This window comes from Ceratotherium simum, chromosome 25, assembly GCF_057802395.1.
Source record: "Ceratotherium simum simum isolate JZ-2026a chromosome 25, ASM5780239v1, whole genome shotgun sequence".
NCBI lineage: Eukaryota > Metazoa > Chordata > Mammalia > Perissodactyla > Rhinocerotidae > Ceratotherium > Ceratotherium simum.
The window spans coordinates 7,000,845-7,020,927 of NC_141924.1; the positions used below are offsets into that span (position 1 = coordinate 7,000,845).

The 20,083-nt window shown below is 60.4% G+C and overlaps 1 protein-coding gene across 3 annotated transcripts; it reads left to right on the top strand.

Annotated features, from left to right (window-relative positions):
- The first annotated feature begins 1,051 nt into the window (after nt 1–1,051).
- Nucleotides 1,052–19,942, top strand: TTLL12 (tubulin tyrosine ligase like 12). Of its 3 annotated transcripts, none has more exons than XM_087448783.1 (14): nt 1,052–1,279; nt 5,074–5,249; nt 7,447–7,645; nt 8,546–8,705; nt 8,793–8,926; nt 11,584–11,660; nt 13,270–13,386; nt 13,472–13,666; nt 14,063–14,174; nt 15,011–15,162; nt 15,569–15,650; nt 17,469–17,537; nt 18,149–18,287; nt 18,843–19,942. In XM_087448783.1, exons 1-14 carry the CDS (start codon nt 1,067–1,069, stop codon nt 18,992–18,994), a joined length of 1,977 nt encoding a protein of 658 aa, XP_087304909.1. In that variant the 5' UTR covers nt 1,052–1,066; the 3' UTR covers nt 18,995–19,942. The 3 variants fall into 3 exon arrangements, with proteins under 3 accessions (XP_087304909.1, XP_087304910.1, XP_087304911.1); XM_087448784.1 differs by lacking the exon at nt 1,052–1,279 and adding an exon at nt 1,428–3,235; XM_087448785.1 differs by lacking the exon at nt 1,052–1,279 and adding an exon at nt 3,264–4,854.
- Nucleotides 19,943–20,083: the final 141 nt, after the last annotated feature.

Genomic DNA, 20,083 nt, shown 5'->3' on the forward strand with positions numbered 1-20,083 from the left:
GGTACAGCACAGAGGGACTAACATTCTCACTAAATTAAGAAGCCCATGGAGCAGAGATGGACTTGGAATTGGATGTGGTTAATAATTTTATCCAAACAAGCTGTAAAATTATACCAATTGAATTAGAAATCATAGTTGTCGAAAATTTACAAATATTTTTTCATAATTAGAGTAACTGAACTACAAAACGTTTGTGACACAGCTGCTTTTAGATACAAATATTCAGCAGCTGAAGCACCAAAAAAACTTCAGCCTTTGAGCTTTTTGGCGAATTACGATTATTGCAAAGTTGCAAACGGGAAGACAGTGAATCTCATCCGTATGGAAGCAATAGGAAAACTTGAAACATCAGAATGTTCAAAGAATGATTTTTGAAATTCTGTAACTGCACTTTGAAATATCTTTGCAATACCTCGACTTGTAAGAAAAACCTCCCAGTTTTAACTGAATAAACTGAATCCAAAGTAAGGAAACGGAGAAAGGCCACTACTCCGCAACATGCAATTTGGTGAAGCGCTCAAAAAAATCAGAGATCCCCTCCCACCCCCGGGGGTCTGCAAGTCGTCGAAGTGCGGTCGGTGCCAGGACAACAGCTCCGCCACACCCGTGTGTCTGGGCCTCAGTTTCCCCTCCCGGACAGGCTCTGGAATCTCCCGACTCCGACCACGTGAACGCTGTTAAGACCTCGCTCCCGGCATCCCCCGCGGCAGCCGCGGGGTGAGAGAGGACCTCCCCCGCCCCGCCACGCACGGGGCGCGCGTGCGCACACGCCGGCAGCGCCAAGCCACAACAGCGCCAAACGCGCGCGCAGGCCCGCGCGCTCACGCAAGCGCACTCGCACACGCACCCGCTCGGGCGGCCCGGCTTCCGGGCTCCCCGGGGCCCGCTGGGAGCCTCGCGCCCCGGCGGCCTGCGGCGAGCCGGCCCGGCGTGCGGGCGGGGGCACGGGAGCTCCGGCGGAGGGCGGGGCGGGCGGCGGCGCGGGCGGGCGGGCGGGCGGGGTCGGGAGGGCCGGGCCTGCGGGCGGCGGCGGCGCGGGACGCGGCGCTGGGCGGGTGGAGGCGCCATGGAGGCCGACGCGGGGTCGGAGCGCCGGCCTGCGGGGCGCGGCAGCCCGGGCCTGACGCCGGAGGCGGCACCGAGCTCGGCGCAGGGCCCGGACCCGGAGGAGGGCGCGCGGGCCTGGGCCGAGTTCGCGGCGCTGCACGGCCCGGCGCTGCGCGCGTCAGGGGTCCCCGAGCGGTACTGGGGCCGCCTCCTGCACAAGCTGGAGCACGAGGTGCGGGCGGGGCGCCGGGGAGGGCGGGCGCCGGGCGGCGGGGCCGGGGCGCCCTGAGAGGCGCGGGGGCAGCTGGCGTGCGGGTCCTTGGGCGCGCGCCCCCGTCCTCGGTTCCCGCGGGCCCTGGGCGCCGGGGGCGGACGGCTCTGGACCCTTCTGCCGGGAAGGGTGTGGTCTCTGGACGGGCCCTTAGTCGAGAGCCGCTGGGGTGGGGCGGCAGGGAGGCCTCCTGGGGTCACGTGCGGATAAGGTCGGGAGGGTGTCTGGGGGGTTCGCGACGTGGAGAAGTAAAGAAAGCGCGTTCCAGGGCAGGAGTATGTGTCCCTCTGGGAGTTGAGGGATGGCGTGGATGGACGAGGCTGGAGAAGCGGGTAGAGTTTTAATGACGAAGGGCCACGAATGTCGTGATCACCGACTTTGTCTCCTTGGCAGTTAAGGAGCCGTCTAGATTTGGGACCTAAGAGTGGCCGCCGGAGCCCGGTAGTGGCCCTGATCCTACCAGCACTGGGGCTGGGCCAGGGCTGCGGTGGGAACTGGAACCAAAATGAACTTTGGCTCCTGTTGTGTGCCAGGCAGGCCCTGTGCTGCGTTCTCCACACACCTGAGCCTCACAGCAGTCCCATTAGACAGTCGAGAAAACTGAGGTCAGGAAGAGGAAGGGTCTCTCCCAAGGTCTGTCAGCCTTCAGAACTGGAAGCTCTCTTTCCGCCCCTGCCTCCCTCAGGGGGAAGAGATGCCCCATGAATTTGTGTGGCTTTCACTGATCGGGTTATAGAATTCTGTCATGTTTTTTCGTTTGATTTGAACCCCAGATCACCCCCATTTTGCAGATTAAAGACAACAGGCTGTGAGAGAGAGAGAAGGAATCTAAAGAAAAATGAAAAGGGCTTCAGTGCTTCTAGGTTCTCCCTCTTTTTGTGGGGACACCTCCATTCTGCTCACCCGCCTGGGCCTCCAGAGGGTCTCCTGCGGGTCCTGGCTGAGGGGTGGGCACTGGTTTTTGGTAGTTTGCCCAGGTGATGAAGCTGGAGCACATTCATGGACCAGATAGTGGGGTCTTCTTATCTGGAACCAGGCTCATTTCTGGGGGGCCGCCTCCTGGGGCGGAGACAGACGGAGGGGTGCAGGTGATGAGGAGGAAGTCCAGAGGCAAGGAGAGGGTGTGCCCTGACCCTGGCTGCTGGACAAATCCCACCGTCTCTGCCGGTTTCTCTATCTGTAAAATCGATTTGGACCAGGTACCTACCTGCCCAAAACACACACAGTTGCTATAAAAAAGATACAGTGTCAGAGGCACTCGGTGCATACCTCCCTTTTGTAACACAGTGAATTTCCTTTCTTGGTGTGACCTGCCGTCAGTTCCGCCAGCATTTCCTGACCATGTGCCCGGGTCCCAGGCCTGTGCTGGGGTGGGAGGGGACCCCAGCAGTTTGTCCTTGTGTGCTGGGTGAAACGAGCATGATGGCTCCAGCCCTGCCAGCTTCCATGGGCAGTAAACCCAAGTCACTCTCCTGTCTGAGCCCGAGTGCCCACCTGGAAAGCAGGAGGTGAAACAGGGGCCCTGTGGGGATTGGGTGGGGTGGCATGAGGTAAGCGTCAGCCAGTGCCCAGCATGCGGCAGGCAGTCACCAGAGTGTAGCCTCTCTTCTGCCCTGGCCGCTGTGGCTCTGCGAGGGGCAGCCAGTGTTTTTCCATGACCCTCCCTTGCCGTTACGGGTTACCGGCAGAGCTGTGAGTCATCACTTTGCCAGACCCAAACCTGCAGCCGTTGTTCTGAGTGAGACCTGCCGCTGCTGCTGTGGGCCAGGTGTGAGGGAAGGTGCACGCCCGCCGAGCAGGCACCTGGCAGCAGAGGAATGGGCCCCTTCAACCCCACCACCCCGCAAGGCCAGTGCCCCCTGGTGCCTTGCCTCAAAAGAAATCACTTCCCTTGGAAAGGATGGGGAGTGTTTTAAAGTAAGTGTCAACTCTTTTCCTGTCTGCACAGACTTCCCAGTTGCAAAACCACTCCCCTTTGTTACCTCGTTAGGGGCTTCTCCAGTCCCACCATGATGGGATTGTGGTCACTCCCATTTCACAGCTGGGGAGAGGCCAGGCGAGGTAGGCATCTGTCCCCAGGCCCTACACTCCCCCCTCTGTGCCCTCTCCCTCCGTCAGGTTTGGGGATGGAGGGCTGGGGATTTGGGGTCCTGGGTTGAAGTCTAAGGTGAATTCCAGCCCTCTGAGCTGCTCTCTCCTGATCTCTCAACTGTGAGGAAGGTAGTAGCCTCCTCGGGTTCTTTGGGGGTTACAGGGGAACCCAGCTTGAGGCTCCATCCCAGAGAGCCCGAGCTCCTCTTGTCTTCGGAGAACCTGGTCTGCTCTACCTGCTCCGCAGCCCCCCTGCCTGGTGCCCTTTCACAGCACCCCACGGCCACGTGTTTCAATCTCCCCTTCCTTCATCACTCATCTCTGATTATGGCTCCTCCATAAAGTCTTCCCCGGGCCCTCCAGGCCCCGGCACCATTTACCTGGTCCTCTCAGTGGCCCAACCCTACCTGTCTCTGCCACACGGCTCTCCACTCCCTGGGCAAGATCATGAGTGGTCCATCCTCTCACCCCAAGGTGCCTGCCTGCCTGCCTGGCACACACAGCTGCTTGTGCCTGTATAGACAGCTGGTTTCCAACTGCTGGGATGAATTTTTCTTCTGTTTTTTAACTGAGCTGTGAGAAGTAGGTTTTAGGGGAGAGCTTGCCTTTGCTGAGTCCCTGGCGTGTGCACTGTTTTATTGATTTAACACCTGTAGCTCCTGGAAGGTGGGTGACACCCCTTCCCAGGTGAGAGACTAATCTCAGAAGTGTAGTGCTGGTGGCACATGCTGACGGCGTGTATGCTGAGTTTAGGGTCTTCTAGGCTCTATATGTGTGTGAATCATGTAATCCTCCTAACAGCCTTCTAGGGGTACGTTGTAATATTCCCATTGTATGGATGGGGAAACTGAGGCACAGAGTGGTTCAGTGACTAAGGTCACGTGGCCTAGCTCCAGAATCTTCCCTAAGGCCCGTTGCCGACCTTAGGCAGACACACCGTCCGTGAGTGTGGCTGAGTGGGGCCCAGCCTGGCTCCAGAGCACATAGAGGAGGCCGACTGCTTCACCAGCTGCACGTGGCTGGCACTTGTCCTTTGCCAGGGAAACTCAAGGATCGAGGCCCTTGTCTTCTGGCCCGGGACCTCAGGAGATGAGCCCCAGGCCCCCCAGGCCATGCTTCGTGCAGGCCTGGACCGCTTCTTGGCTGGGCTGGCGTGACGGCTGCAGGGCCTCTTGGGCACCTGTTCCCTCTGGGGTGCCTCGGCTGCCCTGGTGTTGGATTGGTTCTTCCAGTGAGAGTGGCCTTGGGATGAGGTCTCTGGCCACCAAGATCCCGACTCTTCCATTCACTTGCAGAGTGACCAGACCTACCCCTCTGCCTTTGGAGGCTCATCTTCCCTGTAGAGGGAAGGACCAGACTAGATGTAGTTGGAACACACACGCAATCCCACTTCTGAGCATGGGTCCTGTGGGCGAGGGGCCCTGGACGATGGTCCCTGTACTGGGGTAGGTTAGGTCCCAGTTCTGACTGATTTCTTCAGGAGCCTCAGTTTCCCCACCTGTAAAATGGGTAGTTGGGCAATAACTAGGTCCTGCTTCTAAGGGGTTTAGTTTGTCCTTGAGGCCAGGGTGTGGCGCCCTCGCGGCTTCTCCCGGAGCAGGAGTCCAGGCTGTGGGGAGCGGGTTGGGGGGTGTCCTGCCAACTCCCCCTGCTGTGACCCCCAGGTTTTTGACGCCGGGGAGATGTTTGGGATCATGCAAGTGGAAGAAGTGGAGGATGACGGGAGTGGGGACGAGGCGGCGCGGGAAGTGCGGAGGAAGAAGCCCAACCCTGGCGGCGAGCTCTGCTACAAGGTCATCGTCACCCACGAGAACGGGCTCCAGGCAGCCGACCCCAACAGGTAGGGGTGCAGGCCTGTGTCCGCCACCCACACCGCCGCTCTCAGGGCCGGGCTGCCTCTAGAGGGATTTCACCAGGACTGTGCCCGCTGGGGAAGAGCAATAATTGCAAACACTCATGCTTCCTGTGTGCCAAGCTCTGGTCACTTAGCCAGCCTGGTGACATGCACTGGTGGCCACCTATGTTTCCACCTGGGCTTCAGGGTGTCAGCCCCGCCGGTGACGACCTCCCGTGTTAGTCGTGTTTCATGCTGTCCTGCAAGCAGCCTCCCCATGTCTCACTTAACCACAACGGGGGTGTGCTGAGTTCCGATTTTGCTGATGAGGAAACAGAGGGGAAGGACTTGCCTGAGGTCACACCGCTGGTTAGGGGTGTGGGTACTGAACCCAGGGCAGTCTTACTCGCGAGCCCGGGCTTTCACAAGGCCTCCTGGGCCTCTCCCTGGTCCTGCTGAATCTGAGTGACTCTCTGGGTGGAGCCTGGGAAAGCGCATGTAACAGAGTTCTCCAGGGTTTTATGCCCGGGAATGGGAGGAATGTGGCCTGGTTGAGTCCTCAGGTAAGGACGCTGAGGCCCGTAGCCACAGGGTAGACGGGGCAGAGCTAAGACTGGACCCCAGGCCGAAAGGGGCTGTCCTCAGCCAGGACAGGCCTGCAGGCCCCTCTGCCTGACTTTACTGGAACCTTGAGGAAGAAAATTGCCAGCCTTTGAAGGTCACTGGGCCCTGTGTCCACAGCTCCTCAGGGAAGGGTCTGGCGTCCTCTTCTGCGGAGCTTTCCCAGCCTCCTTCCCCAGCCTGGGAGGGGGCGGGAGTGGCCACACAGGTAATTACAGCAGTCAAGTGCCTCCACCCCATGCTCTCTGCCTCAGGAACTTCACGCTCCCCTTCTCGTGAAGTTCAGGGTAGCCCACCTTTGTGCACACCTGCGGTGTTCCCGCCTGTGCCGTGTCTGGGGCGCAGGCACCGCAGCCACCACAGCCACATCCAGGAGCTCAGGCCTCTGCACCTTCACCACACACACCGCCCCAGTCGGTGTTGGGAGGGGCCTGGGAGGGAGTCTTGGGCCTGGAGCCCGGGGTTAGTTTCAGCTCCACAGCACCCCCTGCTCCCCGGCCTTTCTCCTCCAGGCCTCTGTGAGTCCCCCTGATGGCAGGCCCCAGCCTCCACCCCCTCCCACACCCGCCGAGTACAGCACCCTTCATGTGCACTTACCCAGGGTCATTCCTAGGTGTTCCACCTTGAAGGCCTGGCTCTGTGCACTGCAGCACACGGTCATAAACTTAAGCATGAGGCAGGAATAAATCTTCGTCAGTTTTAGGATGTACAAACAAGAAGTAATATAAACACAGTAAAGTAAATGCTGCTGAACTTGCCACCTGGCGTGAGGACTGGAGCGTTTGCTATTCTTTCATTTTGTTGGGGAACAGAGGCCGGGGGCCGCTCTGCCCATCAGGCACTCACACCTGTGCTTTTGGGGCCTCCTAGTCCACCCGGGCTCTGGACAGTGTCTGGGCAGCCCTGACCTGTGGGAGGGGGCAGGCCGAGCCTTGGGCTGCGCTGGACCTCCTTGTCCTCCACTGCAGCCCCCGCGCGGTTGTTCGCGAGCCGGGCAGCTGGCCCCCTGGGCTCCTCTGAGAAATCGGAGCCTCTGGGCTGCAGGTGTCCGTCCGTGTGACGACTGGAAGCCTCTCTTGCCGAAAGGTGTTGATGCTTCCCAGCAAGTGCCCAGAGGTCCCGGCGTGCGTGCATGCACGCATTCCACATGGCAGCTCCTTTGCGCGTCTGCCTGCTGCTGGCCTCCCCGTGCGCGTGGCCTTTGCTTTTGCTGAGCCACTGCCGTGCAGCCAGGTGAGGAAGCTGGGCCTGTCCTCCAGGGGTTAAAAGTCCAGTTGAGGGCACTCACTGTCGCAGTGATTGCTGTAATAATCGCTGAGTACACAAGTATTTGTGTGTTTTGTCTCACTGGCTGCTCGTGTCAGCCCGGGGATAGGAGGTAGAGACCCCGTTGCCATTTTAGAAACTAGAAGAGGGAGAGGAACTTGCCCAGGGCCACACGGTGAGTGGTCGGCAGACCCAGGATCCCCACCCAGGCCCACTGGAATTCTCAGCTGGATTCTCCCTGCTGCCCTCTCCCTACTCTTCCCTTCTTGCCGTGCCCGCGTGGCAGCCTCACACCTCCCATGGTCTCTGCCTACAGCATCTTCCTCATCGACCACGCCTGGACGTGCCGCGTGGAGCACGCCCGCCAACAGCTGCAGCAGGTGCCCGGGCTGCTGCACCGCATGGCCAACCTGATGGGCGTCGAGTTCCACGGCGAGCTGCCCAGCCCTGAGGCCGTGGACCTGGTGCTGGAGGAGATGTGGAAGTTCAACCAGACCTACCAGCTGGCCCACGGGGTGAGTGGGCAGCCGGGCCCCAGGGGAGGCGGAGGACAGACACAGACATAGGCCTTCACTGGCCCACGCTGTCAGGGCTAGCAAGGGGGGCTGGTCCAGGAGAGGCCTCAACCCAGCTTGGGGGGCTTTACCCCACAAGTAAGCAAATTCATCTTCTCCCGGGGCCCATGGAAACCCCCCGTGTTCTGTGTGGCATCATTGTGGGCCTGTTACTCTTTGCCTTGAGCCAGCCAGTGCCGGGGACCCGTGTGTCTGCGTGGCCTGTGAGCTCACAGGATACAGCCCTCTCTCAGACCCCTAGACTTGGGCTCAGTGACTCGGCTGCCTCTTTCCTGGTGCCTTCTGGTTCTGTCACCCTCTTGAAAGCCCTCAGTGGTTCCTCGCTGCTTCTGGAGAAGTCCAGATATGGAGTCATATCCCTTTAGCACGTGTCCCGGGCTTTTGTCACCTCCCGCCTCCCCAGACTCGCCCTTATGCTCCAGCCCCTTACCACTTTTAGTTTGGGGAAAGACAAAAGTTTCTCATGATCTCAGCTTAGATGTTGCCTCCCCCAGGGAGCCCTCCCTGAACTCGAAGTCTCCCCCTTCTCCCCCTGCTATACACACAAAACCGAACACATCTGTGTAGCCTCTGGGCCACGTGCCTTGTTTCCATGCTCCTGTCCCACACAAGCGGTCACGCTGCAGTCCGCCAGCCTGTGTCCTGATCTGCCAGGGCAGGGCCGCTGTCCCTGGGGCCTCGGGTTAAAGGGACTGGGGGTGCACATGAGAGATGCCTCAGGCTTGAAGAGTTGGGCGTAGATGGGTGGCTGCTTGGTGTTTGGGTGCGTGGACAGTGCATGGACGGAAGGGACAGGGAGGAAGACCGATGGTCAAGGGTGGCTGTGCGCTCTGCCCACAGACGGCCGAGGAGAAGGTGCCAGTGTGGTACGTCATGGACGAGTTTGGCTCGCGCATCCAGCACGCGGACGTGCCCAGCTTTGCCACCGCACCCTTCTTCTACATGCCCCAGCAGGTGGCCTACACGCTGCTGTGGCCCCTGAGGGACCTGGACACGGGTGGTAAGTCAGACACCCGCCCGCCCCGGAGGATGGGCCTGGGCCCCGGTTTCCTGCCGCCCCCTGATGGGCACGCGTGTCTTGGTGCAGAGGAGGTGACCCGGGACTTTGCCTATGGAGAGGCAGATCCTCTGATCCGGAAGTGCATGCTGCTGCCCTGGGCCCCCGCCGACATGCTGGACCTCAGCTCCTCCACGCCTGAGCCACCCGATGAGCACTACCAGGTGTGACCCTCTACCTCCGGCCCCTGGGTCTGTTTGCCTGGTGGCTTCTGGAACGTTCTCCACCCAGTCGCCAAATGTTATTGAACACCAGCCAGTTACTGTGGGAGGGAGAGAAGAGTTTGAGAGCATGTGAGAGACAAGGGGCTCAGAGCTCAGGGAGTGAATGTGAGTTGCCTGTGGCCACACAGCTTGGGCGCCAGCCCGAGCCCAGGCCCCAGGGTGCCTGATGCTGGGAACCATACTTCCAGAGGGTCAGGTGGAGCCGGCAGTGCTGGTGGCCAGTGCTGCTCTTCCTCATTTTCGGGGACTCCTTGCCAGGACTTGGGGGGACAGTGTAGACCGTGCAGCTTGGCTGTGAATCCCGGCTCAGTACTGTTTCCTTATCTCCTGACACCTCCCTCACCAGGGACATTAAGACACTGTGTTCCAACACTGTATGGTATGTTTTCCGGCACATAGTAGGCCCTCAACAAATGGTTGTCGTTAGTGTTACATTGTTACAGACAACAAAGGTGCTTTCAGTTGGTGGGCAGCCTCTCCATCAGCCTCACAGACCCCGGCTGGCCCACCCACAGGTGCCCGGCTGGTGGTGAGAGTTAACGCAGAGCCCAGGACATGGGGTGGGGGTTAGAGAGTCAGGGTTAGTGAGGCCTCGGGTCGGGGGAAATGGATCCTGTACACAGGGCTGGGCAGGGGTTAACACTACCACTCTCTCCTCCCTCCCTGCCCTCTGATCTGCCACTGCTTCATGTTGGCTGGTACCAGTTGGAAACCAGGCAACGAGAGAGCCTGTACTTAGCACTTTATGGACACACTCTACTGCAATCCTTGTAACAGTAGGACTTACGGTCCTATTTTTTCTTCATTTTAGTGAGAATGAGGACACTGAGATGCAGAGAGGTTAAGTAATTTGCCAAAGATCACACAGCTGGTGGGAAAGCTGGAGTTCAAAGCCAGGGGGACCTGATAGCTTGTGGGCAGAGGCCGCACACCTTGCCCCACCGTGTTGAAGCTGCCCTGCCCCCACTGGCACATCAGACGCTCACTGAAGGCCTCCGAGGGCTGTGGAAAGGAGCAGACAAGTTAACTGGAATTAGAGCGGGAAGCACCATGTGGTGTTAGCTGTTCTGTGAGTGCTGCTGACGGGGAGAGGCTGGGCTGTAGCCATGGTCCTGTTGGCACTTTTCCCCGTGAATTCTATCTAAGCCGGTAGTGATTGAACCAACCACGCCGAAGACTCGGTGGTCACCCTTCTTGATTCAGGGGTGTGTTCCAGAGCCTCAGGGAGCGCCTGCGCCAAGTAGATGTTTGAACGAGTGAGCAAATACAAGAGGGCGAGGCTTAAGAATGGCTTAGGGGATGGGCCGGCCCCGTGGCTTAGCGGTTAAGTGTGCGCGCTCTGCTGCTGGTGGCCCGGGTTTGGGTCCTGGGCGCGCAGCGACGCGCCGCTTCTCCGGCCATGCTGAGGCCGCGTCCCACATGCAGCAACTAGAAGGACGTGCAGCTATGACATACAACTATCTACTGGGGCTTTGGCGGAAAAATAAATAAATAAATAAAATTATAAAAAAAAAAAAGAATGGCTTAGGGACAAAGACTTCCTGATCTGAAGGTGGTTAAAGGAACAGGAATTAAAATTAGTCTTTTTTCTTGGGACGCCCTGTACTGGCCAGGAAGAGGAGCTAAGAGGCCAAACACTGCTCATTTGAAACGTCCTGGTGGTTTTTCCCCATTTGACCCATCAGCGTCAGGCCTGGGCCCTGGGCCCTGAGGTTGCCTGTATTAGTCAGCTATCACCAGGTAACAAATTACTCCAAAACATCATAGCTTAGGACAGCAAACGTGTATTATCTCACAAACTTTCTGTGGAACAGCAGTCGAGAGGGGCTCAGCTGGTACTTCTGGCTAGGAGTCCCCCCATGAGGGTCACTCAGGCTGTCCACCAGGGCCACGTCATGGGAGTTGCAAGGTGGCTGAGGACCTGCTTCCACGTGGCACACTCCCACGCCTGGCAAGGTGGTGCTGGCTGTTGGCGGGAGGCCTCGGTTCCTCCCCACACAGCGTCTCCACGGGCTGCGGGGTGTCCGCACAACGTGGTGGCTGACTTCTCTTAGAGCGAGTGGCCAAGAGAGAGCAAGGAGGGAGCCGCTGGGCCTTTCGGGAAGGAGCACACTGTCGTTCCACTTCTTCCGTTTGTTAGAAATAACTCATTCAGTCCGGCCCACACTCAGGGGAGATAAATTAACTCTGCCTTTTGAAGGGAGTGTCAGTCTGGACGTGGTTTAAACCCCCACATTGCTTGAACTCAGAACAGACCCTGGGGCTCCCCTAGAACCAAGCAGCCCCCTCCCAGGACAGGCTGGGCACCTTCTCAGCTGCCTGTATTTGGAGGTAGCGTTGAGAAGATTTAGAACAATGTTTACGTTCTTCTTTTGACACAAAGTGGGCTGTTCAGCACCTGAGGGGCCTTCAGCCCCAGAATCCCGGGGTGGGGGTGGTCAGAGGGCTCTGGGTCCTGCGGAACCTGCGAAAGCCTCTCCCTGAGCCCTGGGGATGCTCCTGAGATCATAAAACCCTGATGTACCAGGATGGGTGGTGTGTGTTCACTTGCTCCCTTTCTTGAAGGTCTGTTTCTACCTCCAGTGTTCTCCTTCCAGGCCATTTTGGAGGAAAACAAGGAGAAGCTGCCACTTGCCATCAGTCCGGTGACGCATCCCCAGGACCACATCTTCAAGTGCGTAGCCCCCTTCCCAGCCCGTGATGAGACTTTCCTCACACTCCCCCAGTTCCCACGGCTCCTCCAGCAGCGCCTGGCTTGGGGAGGTGCTCAGTAAGTCCGCTGTCTTCCGGCGGTCTGGAGGGACAGAAATGCCCGGGGAGAGTCTCACAATCACAGAGAGAATCTTGTGACAGGTGGGGGTGTCTGTTCATCTGGTCCTGGAGAGAAAACACAGCCAGGCCTGCACACAGTGGCCCCTCCCGAAAGCAGGGAGCCTGTGCTGCCAGTGACCGTGCTGGCCACCTAGGATGGGCACCTGGGCTGCCAGGAGGGGCCGTTCCCAGGGGTCTGCAGGCGTGGGCTGCCGAGTTGCATAAGGCTGGGCAGGCAAGCCCAGGCTGGACCCCACGTGGAAGCAGACGCTCCATTTTACAGGTAAGGAAGTGGAGGTGCAGTGCTCCGCCCACCGGATGTAGAGCAGGCTCGGGGGCAGGTCCCAGCCCCACCAGGGGCAGACTGGCCTCGGCCTCCAGTGGGAGCCCTTCCCTCTAGCTGCCTAAACCTTGTCCAGCCAGAGATGGGCAACATGCTCAACTCTGCCCCTTCCGCCAGGTCCTAGGGGTTTCCTCCCCGCTGGCCCTCTGCCCGGCCCTCCACGTCTTCCCTGAGGCTACTTCCCCAGCCCAGGGGCTCTTCCTGAGACCCATGCCCTGCGTCCCTCCACCTCCTCGGGGTCAGAGGCCTCACCGAGGCCCACTTAGTCTTTGCCTGCTGCTCAAGATCCTGTTGCACGCTCCAGCCACATACTAAACACCTCATGCTCGCCCCCCCCAGAGCAATCTGGCCCTCACCATTCTCCCTCCCCTGGAACGCTGTCCTGGGCTGGGCCACCCTCCTGCCCTCACACTCAGCCCCATCGCTTTAAAAGGGTGGCCGTCTTGGGGCTGGCCCCGTGGCATAGCGGTTGAGTGCACACACTCCACTGCTGGCGGCCCAGGTTTGGATCCCCGGGGGTGCACCGAGGCACCGCTTGTCAGGCCATGCTGTGGCGGCGTCCCACATAAAGTGGAGGAAGATGGGCACGGATGTTAGCCCAGGGCCAATCTTCCTCGGCAAAAAGAGGAGGATTGGCATGGATGTTAGCTCAGGGCTGATCTCCCTCATAAAAAAAAAAAAAATAGTGTGGCCTTCTCTGCCACCCCAGCAGACGGGCTCCCAGGCCCTGTCCTCACCTCTGCCCAGGGCCAGCACGGGCCAGGCAGGGCAGGCACCAGCGAGCAGCAGGTGGAGCGAGGCTTCGTCCGGGGCGCTTGTCTTGGGCACACGCTCACCTGCAGGTCCTTGGGGCTCCAGCTCCCTTCTCTGAGGGCAGAGTTCTTAGTGTGTCCGTGGGAGATGGTAGTGTCAACCTGTCCTCTGTTTCCGTGCGCGAGGAAAGAGCCTGCACTCGTTAAACACTCGAGGTTATCCCATTTCATCCTAACGACGAGTTTGAGGTGGGCCCAGTGGGCCCACCTTGTAGGGGAGCTCCTGGGGTCATAGGGCCCGAGTGCCCCCTCACGCACAGACAGCAGAGGCCTGGGGTCTGCTCCTGGTGTCTGACTCCAACCAGCCTCCCCCGCAGGGTCTGTACGGACATCCAGCAGGTGCTCAGCCACCTGACCCACCCGCGCTTCGCCTTCACCCCTAGCGAGGCGGACGCCGACATCCTCTACAGCTTCTCGCACTTCAAAGACTACAGGTGAGGCCCTCCCAGCCCTGGGCTCGACCCGGCCCCCCCGGAGCCCCTCGCCGCCTCTGACCCGCCTGCCTGCTTGGCCCCACAGGAGGCTCAGCCAGGAGAGGCCCGGCGTGCTACTGAACCAGTTCCCCTGCGAGAACCTGCTGACGGTGAAGGACTGTCTGGCCTCCGTCGCACGCCGGGCGGGGGGCCCCGAGGGCCCAGCCTGGCTGCCCCGCACCTTTAACCTGCGCACCGAGCTGCCCCAGTTTGTCAGCTACTTCCAGCAGCGGGAGAGGCGGTGAGCAGCCCCCACCCTGGCCCCCTGTGGAGCCATGCAGGCCAAGGCTCCTACATCCATCACGCTTCTGTGACCCCCACCCATCCTCATACATCCAGCCTGCTCCTTAGCTGAGCACCTGCTGTGTGCAGGCCGCAGTGCTGGGAGCCATGGGTACTGAGCCTACAGCCAGCCATGGTGGTTGTCCCGCCGCGGCTCGACCGGTCCCTCCACCTGGGGCACGGCTCCCTGGCTCCAGCAAGCTCCTCCTATTCCCTCCGGCCCTGCCTCTGACATCTCTGACACCTCCCTCAGCTCCCTAGGGGAGGATGGGTGCCCCTCTGCTGCCACTGTCCTGGGGAGACATTGCCTGAGAGGGTGGCCTGGGCACAGCCTAGCTGTCCCCTCTGTTCCCAGGGGCGAGGACAACCACTGGATCTGCAAGCCCTGGAACCTGGCCCGCAGCCTGGACACCCACATCACCAAGAGCCTCCACAGTGTCATCCGGCACCGAGAGAGCTCCCCCAAGGTAGGCCCCACAGCTCAGTGCATGGGCCAGCCACCAAGAGGCGGGGTGAGGGGCCTCTGGTGTCAAGGACCTGTGCGAGTGGGTCAAGGGACGGCAGTGACTCGGGGTCGCTCAGCTCACAGGAGTCTGAAGCCCCCACCCCCACTCCTTCCTCTGCCCTTGCCTGCAGGGAGGGCTGTGTGACAGTCCTGGTGAGGGGGGGAGCCCTTGATCAGAGCCATCCTAGGTCTGTCTGACCCCAGAGGCCCCACACACACTGCACCTCACGTGGGTGTCCGGCAGGCCAGGACAGAGAGGCCTCGGGGCCTGGATGGAGGTGCCGTAGTGACACGGGGCCCGTCAGAGGCAGCGTTGGGGGAGTTGCGGGACATGAGATCGTGCACCTAGGCAGAGGCCTGAGGGAAACGTGCCCAGGGATGACCACTGGGGAGATTTCCAGCAGTGGGACGGGCAGTTCGTGGATTTGTGGCTGAGAATTTGTATTCAGTTTTCAAGACCTAGGAACTGGTGGGCTCCTTTCCTTCAATTAAAGTGAAGTTCTGAAGATAAAGACCCTGTCACAACCTAGACAAGGGTTTGAGAAGGCAGGGGAAGAAACAAAGCTCAGGGTGAGGGTTCCTCCATGGACACCAAGGTGGGAAGAGGCCCTTCTTGGGACTGGGGTGGGAGAGTGGGCTGCAGGAGCGGCCTGGTTCCCCGGGATGCGGTGACGGCATCTGGACGGCCCACAGGTGTGAGCCCGCAGCCGGTGAGGACAGCGAGGTCGGGTGCCTCTGGGGGCTCTGTCCTGGCCCGGGGAGGCGAGAGCCGCCCTGAGCCTGCGTCTGTGTCCTCAGGTTGTGTCCAAGTACATTGAAAGTCCTGTCTTGTTCCTGCGAGAAGACGTGGGGAGGGTCAAGTTTGATGTCCGCTACATCGTGCTTCTGCGGTCGGTGAAGCCCTTGCGGTTGTTCGTCTATGACGTGTTCTGGCTGCGCTTCTCCAACCGGTAACCAGGGGGTCTGGCTGGGCTTGAGGGGAGCAAGGGGGCCCCTCTTCTACTCAGGATGGGAAAGCCTGCCCTGGAGCTCCTTCCTGCACCCAGCAGTGCCCCGCCGAGCCGGTTCTGTAGATGGTGGTGATTCTTGCCCTGCCCCCGTCTCCCACCATAAGGGGCGTGAGCGGTCCTTGTAGAATAGGCAGCAACACCTGCGCATTGAGATGACATGTGTGGACCTACGGAGAGTCCTCACAGTGAGCATCACTCACCCCGACCCAAACCCTGGAGGGCCATGGGACCACCCCACTTGCACCAGTGGGCGAGTCGGCGCCCGGCCGGGGGCTCCCAGCACCACTCCTGCTCAGACGTGGCTGTGCCCAGGACCCACTCGGGTGTCTGTCTGCTTGTCTTGCAGGCCCTTCGCGCTCAACGACCTGGACGACTATGAGAAACATTTCACTGTCATGAACTATGATCCGGGTGTGGTGCTGAAGCAGGTAGGGGCCTGGCGGGGCCTAGACCCCACACCCACCAGCTTGTCTCCTGGGCAGGCTGTGTAGACAGTCAGAGGAGCTGCCTGCTGGTGCCCATGTTATCTCCAACAGCCCCCCCGCAGCTGTGAGGAGCACACGCTCTGAGATAACCGGGGGGACCCGAGGCTTTCCCAGGGCCCGCGGCAAGTCGGAGCAGAGCAGAGTCCCTCAGTCAGGAAGCGCAGACTGCCTTCCGGTCAGCTCCGGCTGAGCATGAGCACAGGTCGGGGAGGGGAGGTACAGAGGTGCATGTCATGTGGCCCCAGGGCGGGCTGCTGCTGCTGTCTTGTGACCCTGCCTGGATCCTGGATCCTCTGTCTTCCCCACGCCATCTGGGGGCCTCGAGCAAAGGGGCATCAAGACAGAACTGCTTTCCAGGTGAAGGTGTCAAACCCCAGCTGGCCCGGTGCCCCGGGACAGGTTGGCACAGCCTGGGCAGAGGGAGAGGCTGGCTCTGGGTGGAGGAAGGAGGAACGGAGAAACAGCCGCCTGATGCGTTGTCCCAAAAGTCCCCTGCCCTGCTGGTTGGTTACTGGCTGTTTCAGGCAGCCAGCAAGTAGGGCGCACCCCTTCTCCCACCCTGCTGGACTCTGGCCTGCAGGGGGCCTTCTCTTCCCTCCTTCTCAAGAGGTCGCCGCTCCCTGAACGTTGTGATTGTCTTTCCCGGGCATGTCTTGATTCTTTTCAGCGTGAGCACGTCCCTAAATGATTCAGATGAATGTTTTGCGTAATTAAGTTTTTGTATAACAGTCTCCTATTGAACAGATCCTTCTGTGGCTTTCTTTGCTGTGCATCACATTTTTAGATTCGTCATTGTTGCCAAGTTTAGCTGCGGGTCATTCTTGTCGCTCACTCGTGAATGGACACTTAGGTCATTTCTGGGTTTTCATTGTTAATAAGCGTGCTGCACCGGACGCTCTCGGGGACGCCTCGCCGGGCCGTGTCTGAGACGTCCTCTCGGGCGGGTGCCTAGGAGCAGAGCTGCACCAGAGTGCCCGTGCTCCTCTGCACACCCTGGCAGGGGCGGTCGCTTCTTGTCACTATTCCCATCCTGGCCTGTGTTGAAGGCCGGTCCCTAGGACCCCAAGCCGAGGACGTTGTTGGAAGGTTTCTCTGGGGGAACCAAGTGCCTTCACCCTATAAAACAAGTGTGGGAGCCACATTTCCTCCAAAGCCCCTGTGTCGGGGGACACATCCAGCAGGGCGTGAATGTCGGGCTTCCATAGGGGGCCCATCCGGTCCTTTCTGGGAGAAACCTGAGCTGACGCCCGCGTGCTCAGGTGTGATTCGGGTAAAGTCTTGGCCTGAGAGGTTCCTGCTGTCCTCAGACACTTTGAGCTGGTGCTGAGCTGTGAGCTGGGGCCTGGGGCCTGCAGACGCGGCTCTGAGCCCCACCTCCAGTGCACGTTCTGAGACAGGCATGGTGACACGTCAGCTGGGCCTCACAGCCCACCGAGCCCTCAGCGTTTGGGGTCTCGCTTGAGGGTCACAGCAGCCTGCGAAGTAGGTTTGCTGGGCAGGGGGCCTTGTCCCATTTTACAGATGGAGAGACCAAGGCTCCGAGAAGTGAATCTGCTTGTCCAGAGTCACGCACTGAGACCCAGAGCTCAGACTCAGTCTCCTGCCCCCCGTTTGTGCCCCAAGGAGGGGCTGGATAGGCTGTGGGCGCCAACCTGTGGCCCCAGCAAGTGTCAGAGGCTCTGCATCAAGCGGGGCAGGCGTCCCCCTCCCTGCCCAGCGGAGGCCCCGGGCAGAGTGTGACGGGCCCGGTGTCTGTCACAGGTGCACTATGACGAGTTCATACCTGAGTTTGAGAAGCAGTACCCAGAATTCCCCTGGAAGAGCGTCCAGGTGAGTCCTGAGCAGAGCTGGCGGGGCCGGGCCTTCCCCCGTGGGCTGGCGTCAGGGGGATAGGGGTCTTGGTCTCCTCTGGGTGATCTTGCTCCTCCCACTGAGGCTGGCGAAGGGGACGGTGTGGACTGAGACCCCCTTCTCCCACTCTGGCTCCCACTCCCGTGTGGGGTGTTGTGGGAGGGCCCCTCGGGAGGTGACCTGGAAGGGCATTCAGGGCACCCATGGGACAGCCAGACGGCGACACCTGCCTGTCTCAGGAATTGCAAACCTGAGGGGACGGCAGGGACACGGCTGGAGACGCAGGCTGGCCTCCACGTCCCGGAGAGAGCATCTCCAGGGCTGCTCTGCACACCTTGGTGCACTGGGGCCCATGGGGGCTTCCAGGCGCGAGACACAGGCCGGTGTGCAGTAGGAGGACACAGAAGTGAGAGGGGGCAGGCATCGGGCAGAGGTGGTTGTAGCCAGGTCGGGAGACACGAAGGATGTCGGAGGAGGGGGGCTGGGGTTCAGGAAGGGGCAGTGCACCCTGTATTGAGAAGCTGCTCTGGGGGGCTGGTCCCAGCATCAGAGCCGGGCAGACCCCCTGACCCTGCCTCCCCGGTCCCCAGGCTGAAATCTTCCAGGCCTTCACGGAGCTGTTCCAAGTGGTATGTGCCAAGCCACCGCCCCTGGGCCTCTGTGACTATCCCTCGTCTAGGGCCGTGTATGCCATCGACCTCATGCTGAAGTGGGACAACCGTCCAGATGGTGAGGGGGGCCCCCCCACCCCATAATCCAAACTGCCCCCCCCCACTCACCGAAAGCCAGCCAGCCAGCCCTCCCCACACCAGCCGCCCACAGGGGACAGAGGGAGGCATCACTGCCTCCTTGCCCCAGTCAGCACTGCCTAGGGAGATCTGGGTCTGGGGAGGCCCACCGTTAAGGGGCAACGGCCTGCAGGGCAGAGTGCAGGCAAGAAGGGTGGGTGGGCTCAGTGGCGTTGGGAGAGAACTCACAAGGAGAGGAGCCCGGTGTAAAAGGCGGAGGGAGTGGGCAGCCCTGGCAGGCCACCCTCGGTTCCAGAGTGCCGAGCCTGTATCTCTGCCTTCTCTTTTCGACTAAACTGGACATCTGAGCTGGATGTGCTGGTTCACGTTACTCCTGAGGGTGGAGGCAGCTCCAGCCTTGCCCCTCGAGGAGTAGGCTTCAGGCCCTGCCCCCTGAGAAGCCAGGAGACGCGAGCTGTAGGCCCTCCCTGGCCCTCACGGGGTCCAGCAGCCCACCCTCCCAGGAGTGAGATGCCCTGTGCTTTTGTGCCGTCAGGCAAGCGAGTGATGCAGCCACAGATCCTGGAGGTGAACTTCAACCCAGACTGTGAGCGAGCCTGCAGGTACCACCCGACCTTCTTCAACGACGTTTTCAGCACCTTGTACCTGGACGAGCCCAGCAACTGCCACGTCACCCGCCTCGTCTAGGCGCTCGCAGGCCCTTCTGCTTGTGCTCAGGGGCGGAGCCCAGCCTTAGCTCTCTGAGCTGCTTCTGCACAGTCCTCCTCCTCCCCCTCCCGCTAGGTGCAGCGTCGCCCTCCTGAGCCGTCTCCCAGCTTCACACTCTGGGGGCTCAGGGTCCTCCTCCCCCCTAGGTCAGGAGCAGGGCCAGTCGCAGTGTCCCCGGGGCTGAGTGCCAGGCCCTGTCCACACTCCCCTCACCACTGTCTATGCGGTGACTGGTCTCAGCTGAGCCAAGGGCTTCATTCCAGAGAGTGTGGTTTCTGGGCTGCTGTGTTTCCCAGAGTGTCCGTGAAAGAGGAGTTCTGGGGAGCATGACGAGGTAGCCTCAGAAACAAGGTTCCCCAGGAACGCCGGTGGGAGCCCAAACGTTGACAGGGCCAGGCCAGCTGCTTCTCCAGAGTGTCTGCTTGTGCACTGTGGCTCCCCCGGAGTGGGTGTCGGGGTCCCACACTCTACCCCAGGCAACCCCCTGTGTGACAGGTGTCCCCAGAACACCCTGGGGAACCTGCTTCTCAGACCCAGCCTTCCCGCCCCACCCCCAGCTCTGCCAGAACCTCCACCAGCAGGCTTCCCGTGGAGTTCCAGGGTGGGAAGGCCGCCGCCTTCTGTTCCTTTCCCTTTGGCAAGGCTGCGCTGTCCTCTTGGTCCCTGTGGTCCCAGCGGCCTCCCCGCTCACGGGCACTGCGGTGGTCCCCGCCCTCGTCAGAGGTTGGCTGGGACGCTCTCACAAGGTGGGTGAGGGACAAGTGTGGGCCTCAGAGCACCCGGCAGTGGACGGCTGCAAGAGACGATGATTCCAGGGAGAGCTGTATGTGAGAGCCAGACACCATCTTCCACCAGAGTCTAGAGTCAAAATGTTGATTTTGTTACTTTTTCATTTGTGGGAAGAAAATATAAAATTCTCGTTCTTAATTTTTTCTGAAGTTTGGAGTCGGATGCCGGCACGTTTGGTGTAGCTGTGATGTGCCTGGGCCGGCTAACGGGAAGGCGGGGAGTCTGATTCCCAGTAGGGGCGCTGCCTGCAGAGCTTCCTGTGTGTGTGTGTGTTGGCGG

Coding starts and splice junctions, on each gene's coding strand:
- TTLL12 (XM_087448783.1), top strand. CDS start 1,067: ATGGAGGCCGACGCGGGGTCGGAGCGCCGGCCTGCGGGGCGCGGCAGC. Junction 8,706..8,792: donor GAGGGACCTGGACACGGGTG/GTAAGTCAGACA, acceptor GTCTTGGTGCAG/AGGAGGTGACCCGGGACTTT. Junction 15,163..15,568: donor TGGCTGCGCTTCTCCAACCG/GTAACCAGGGGG, acceptor CTTGTCTTGCAG/GCCCTTCGCGCTCAACGACC.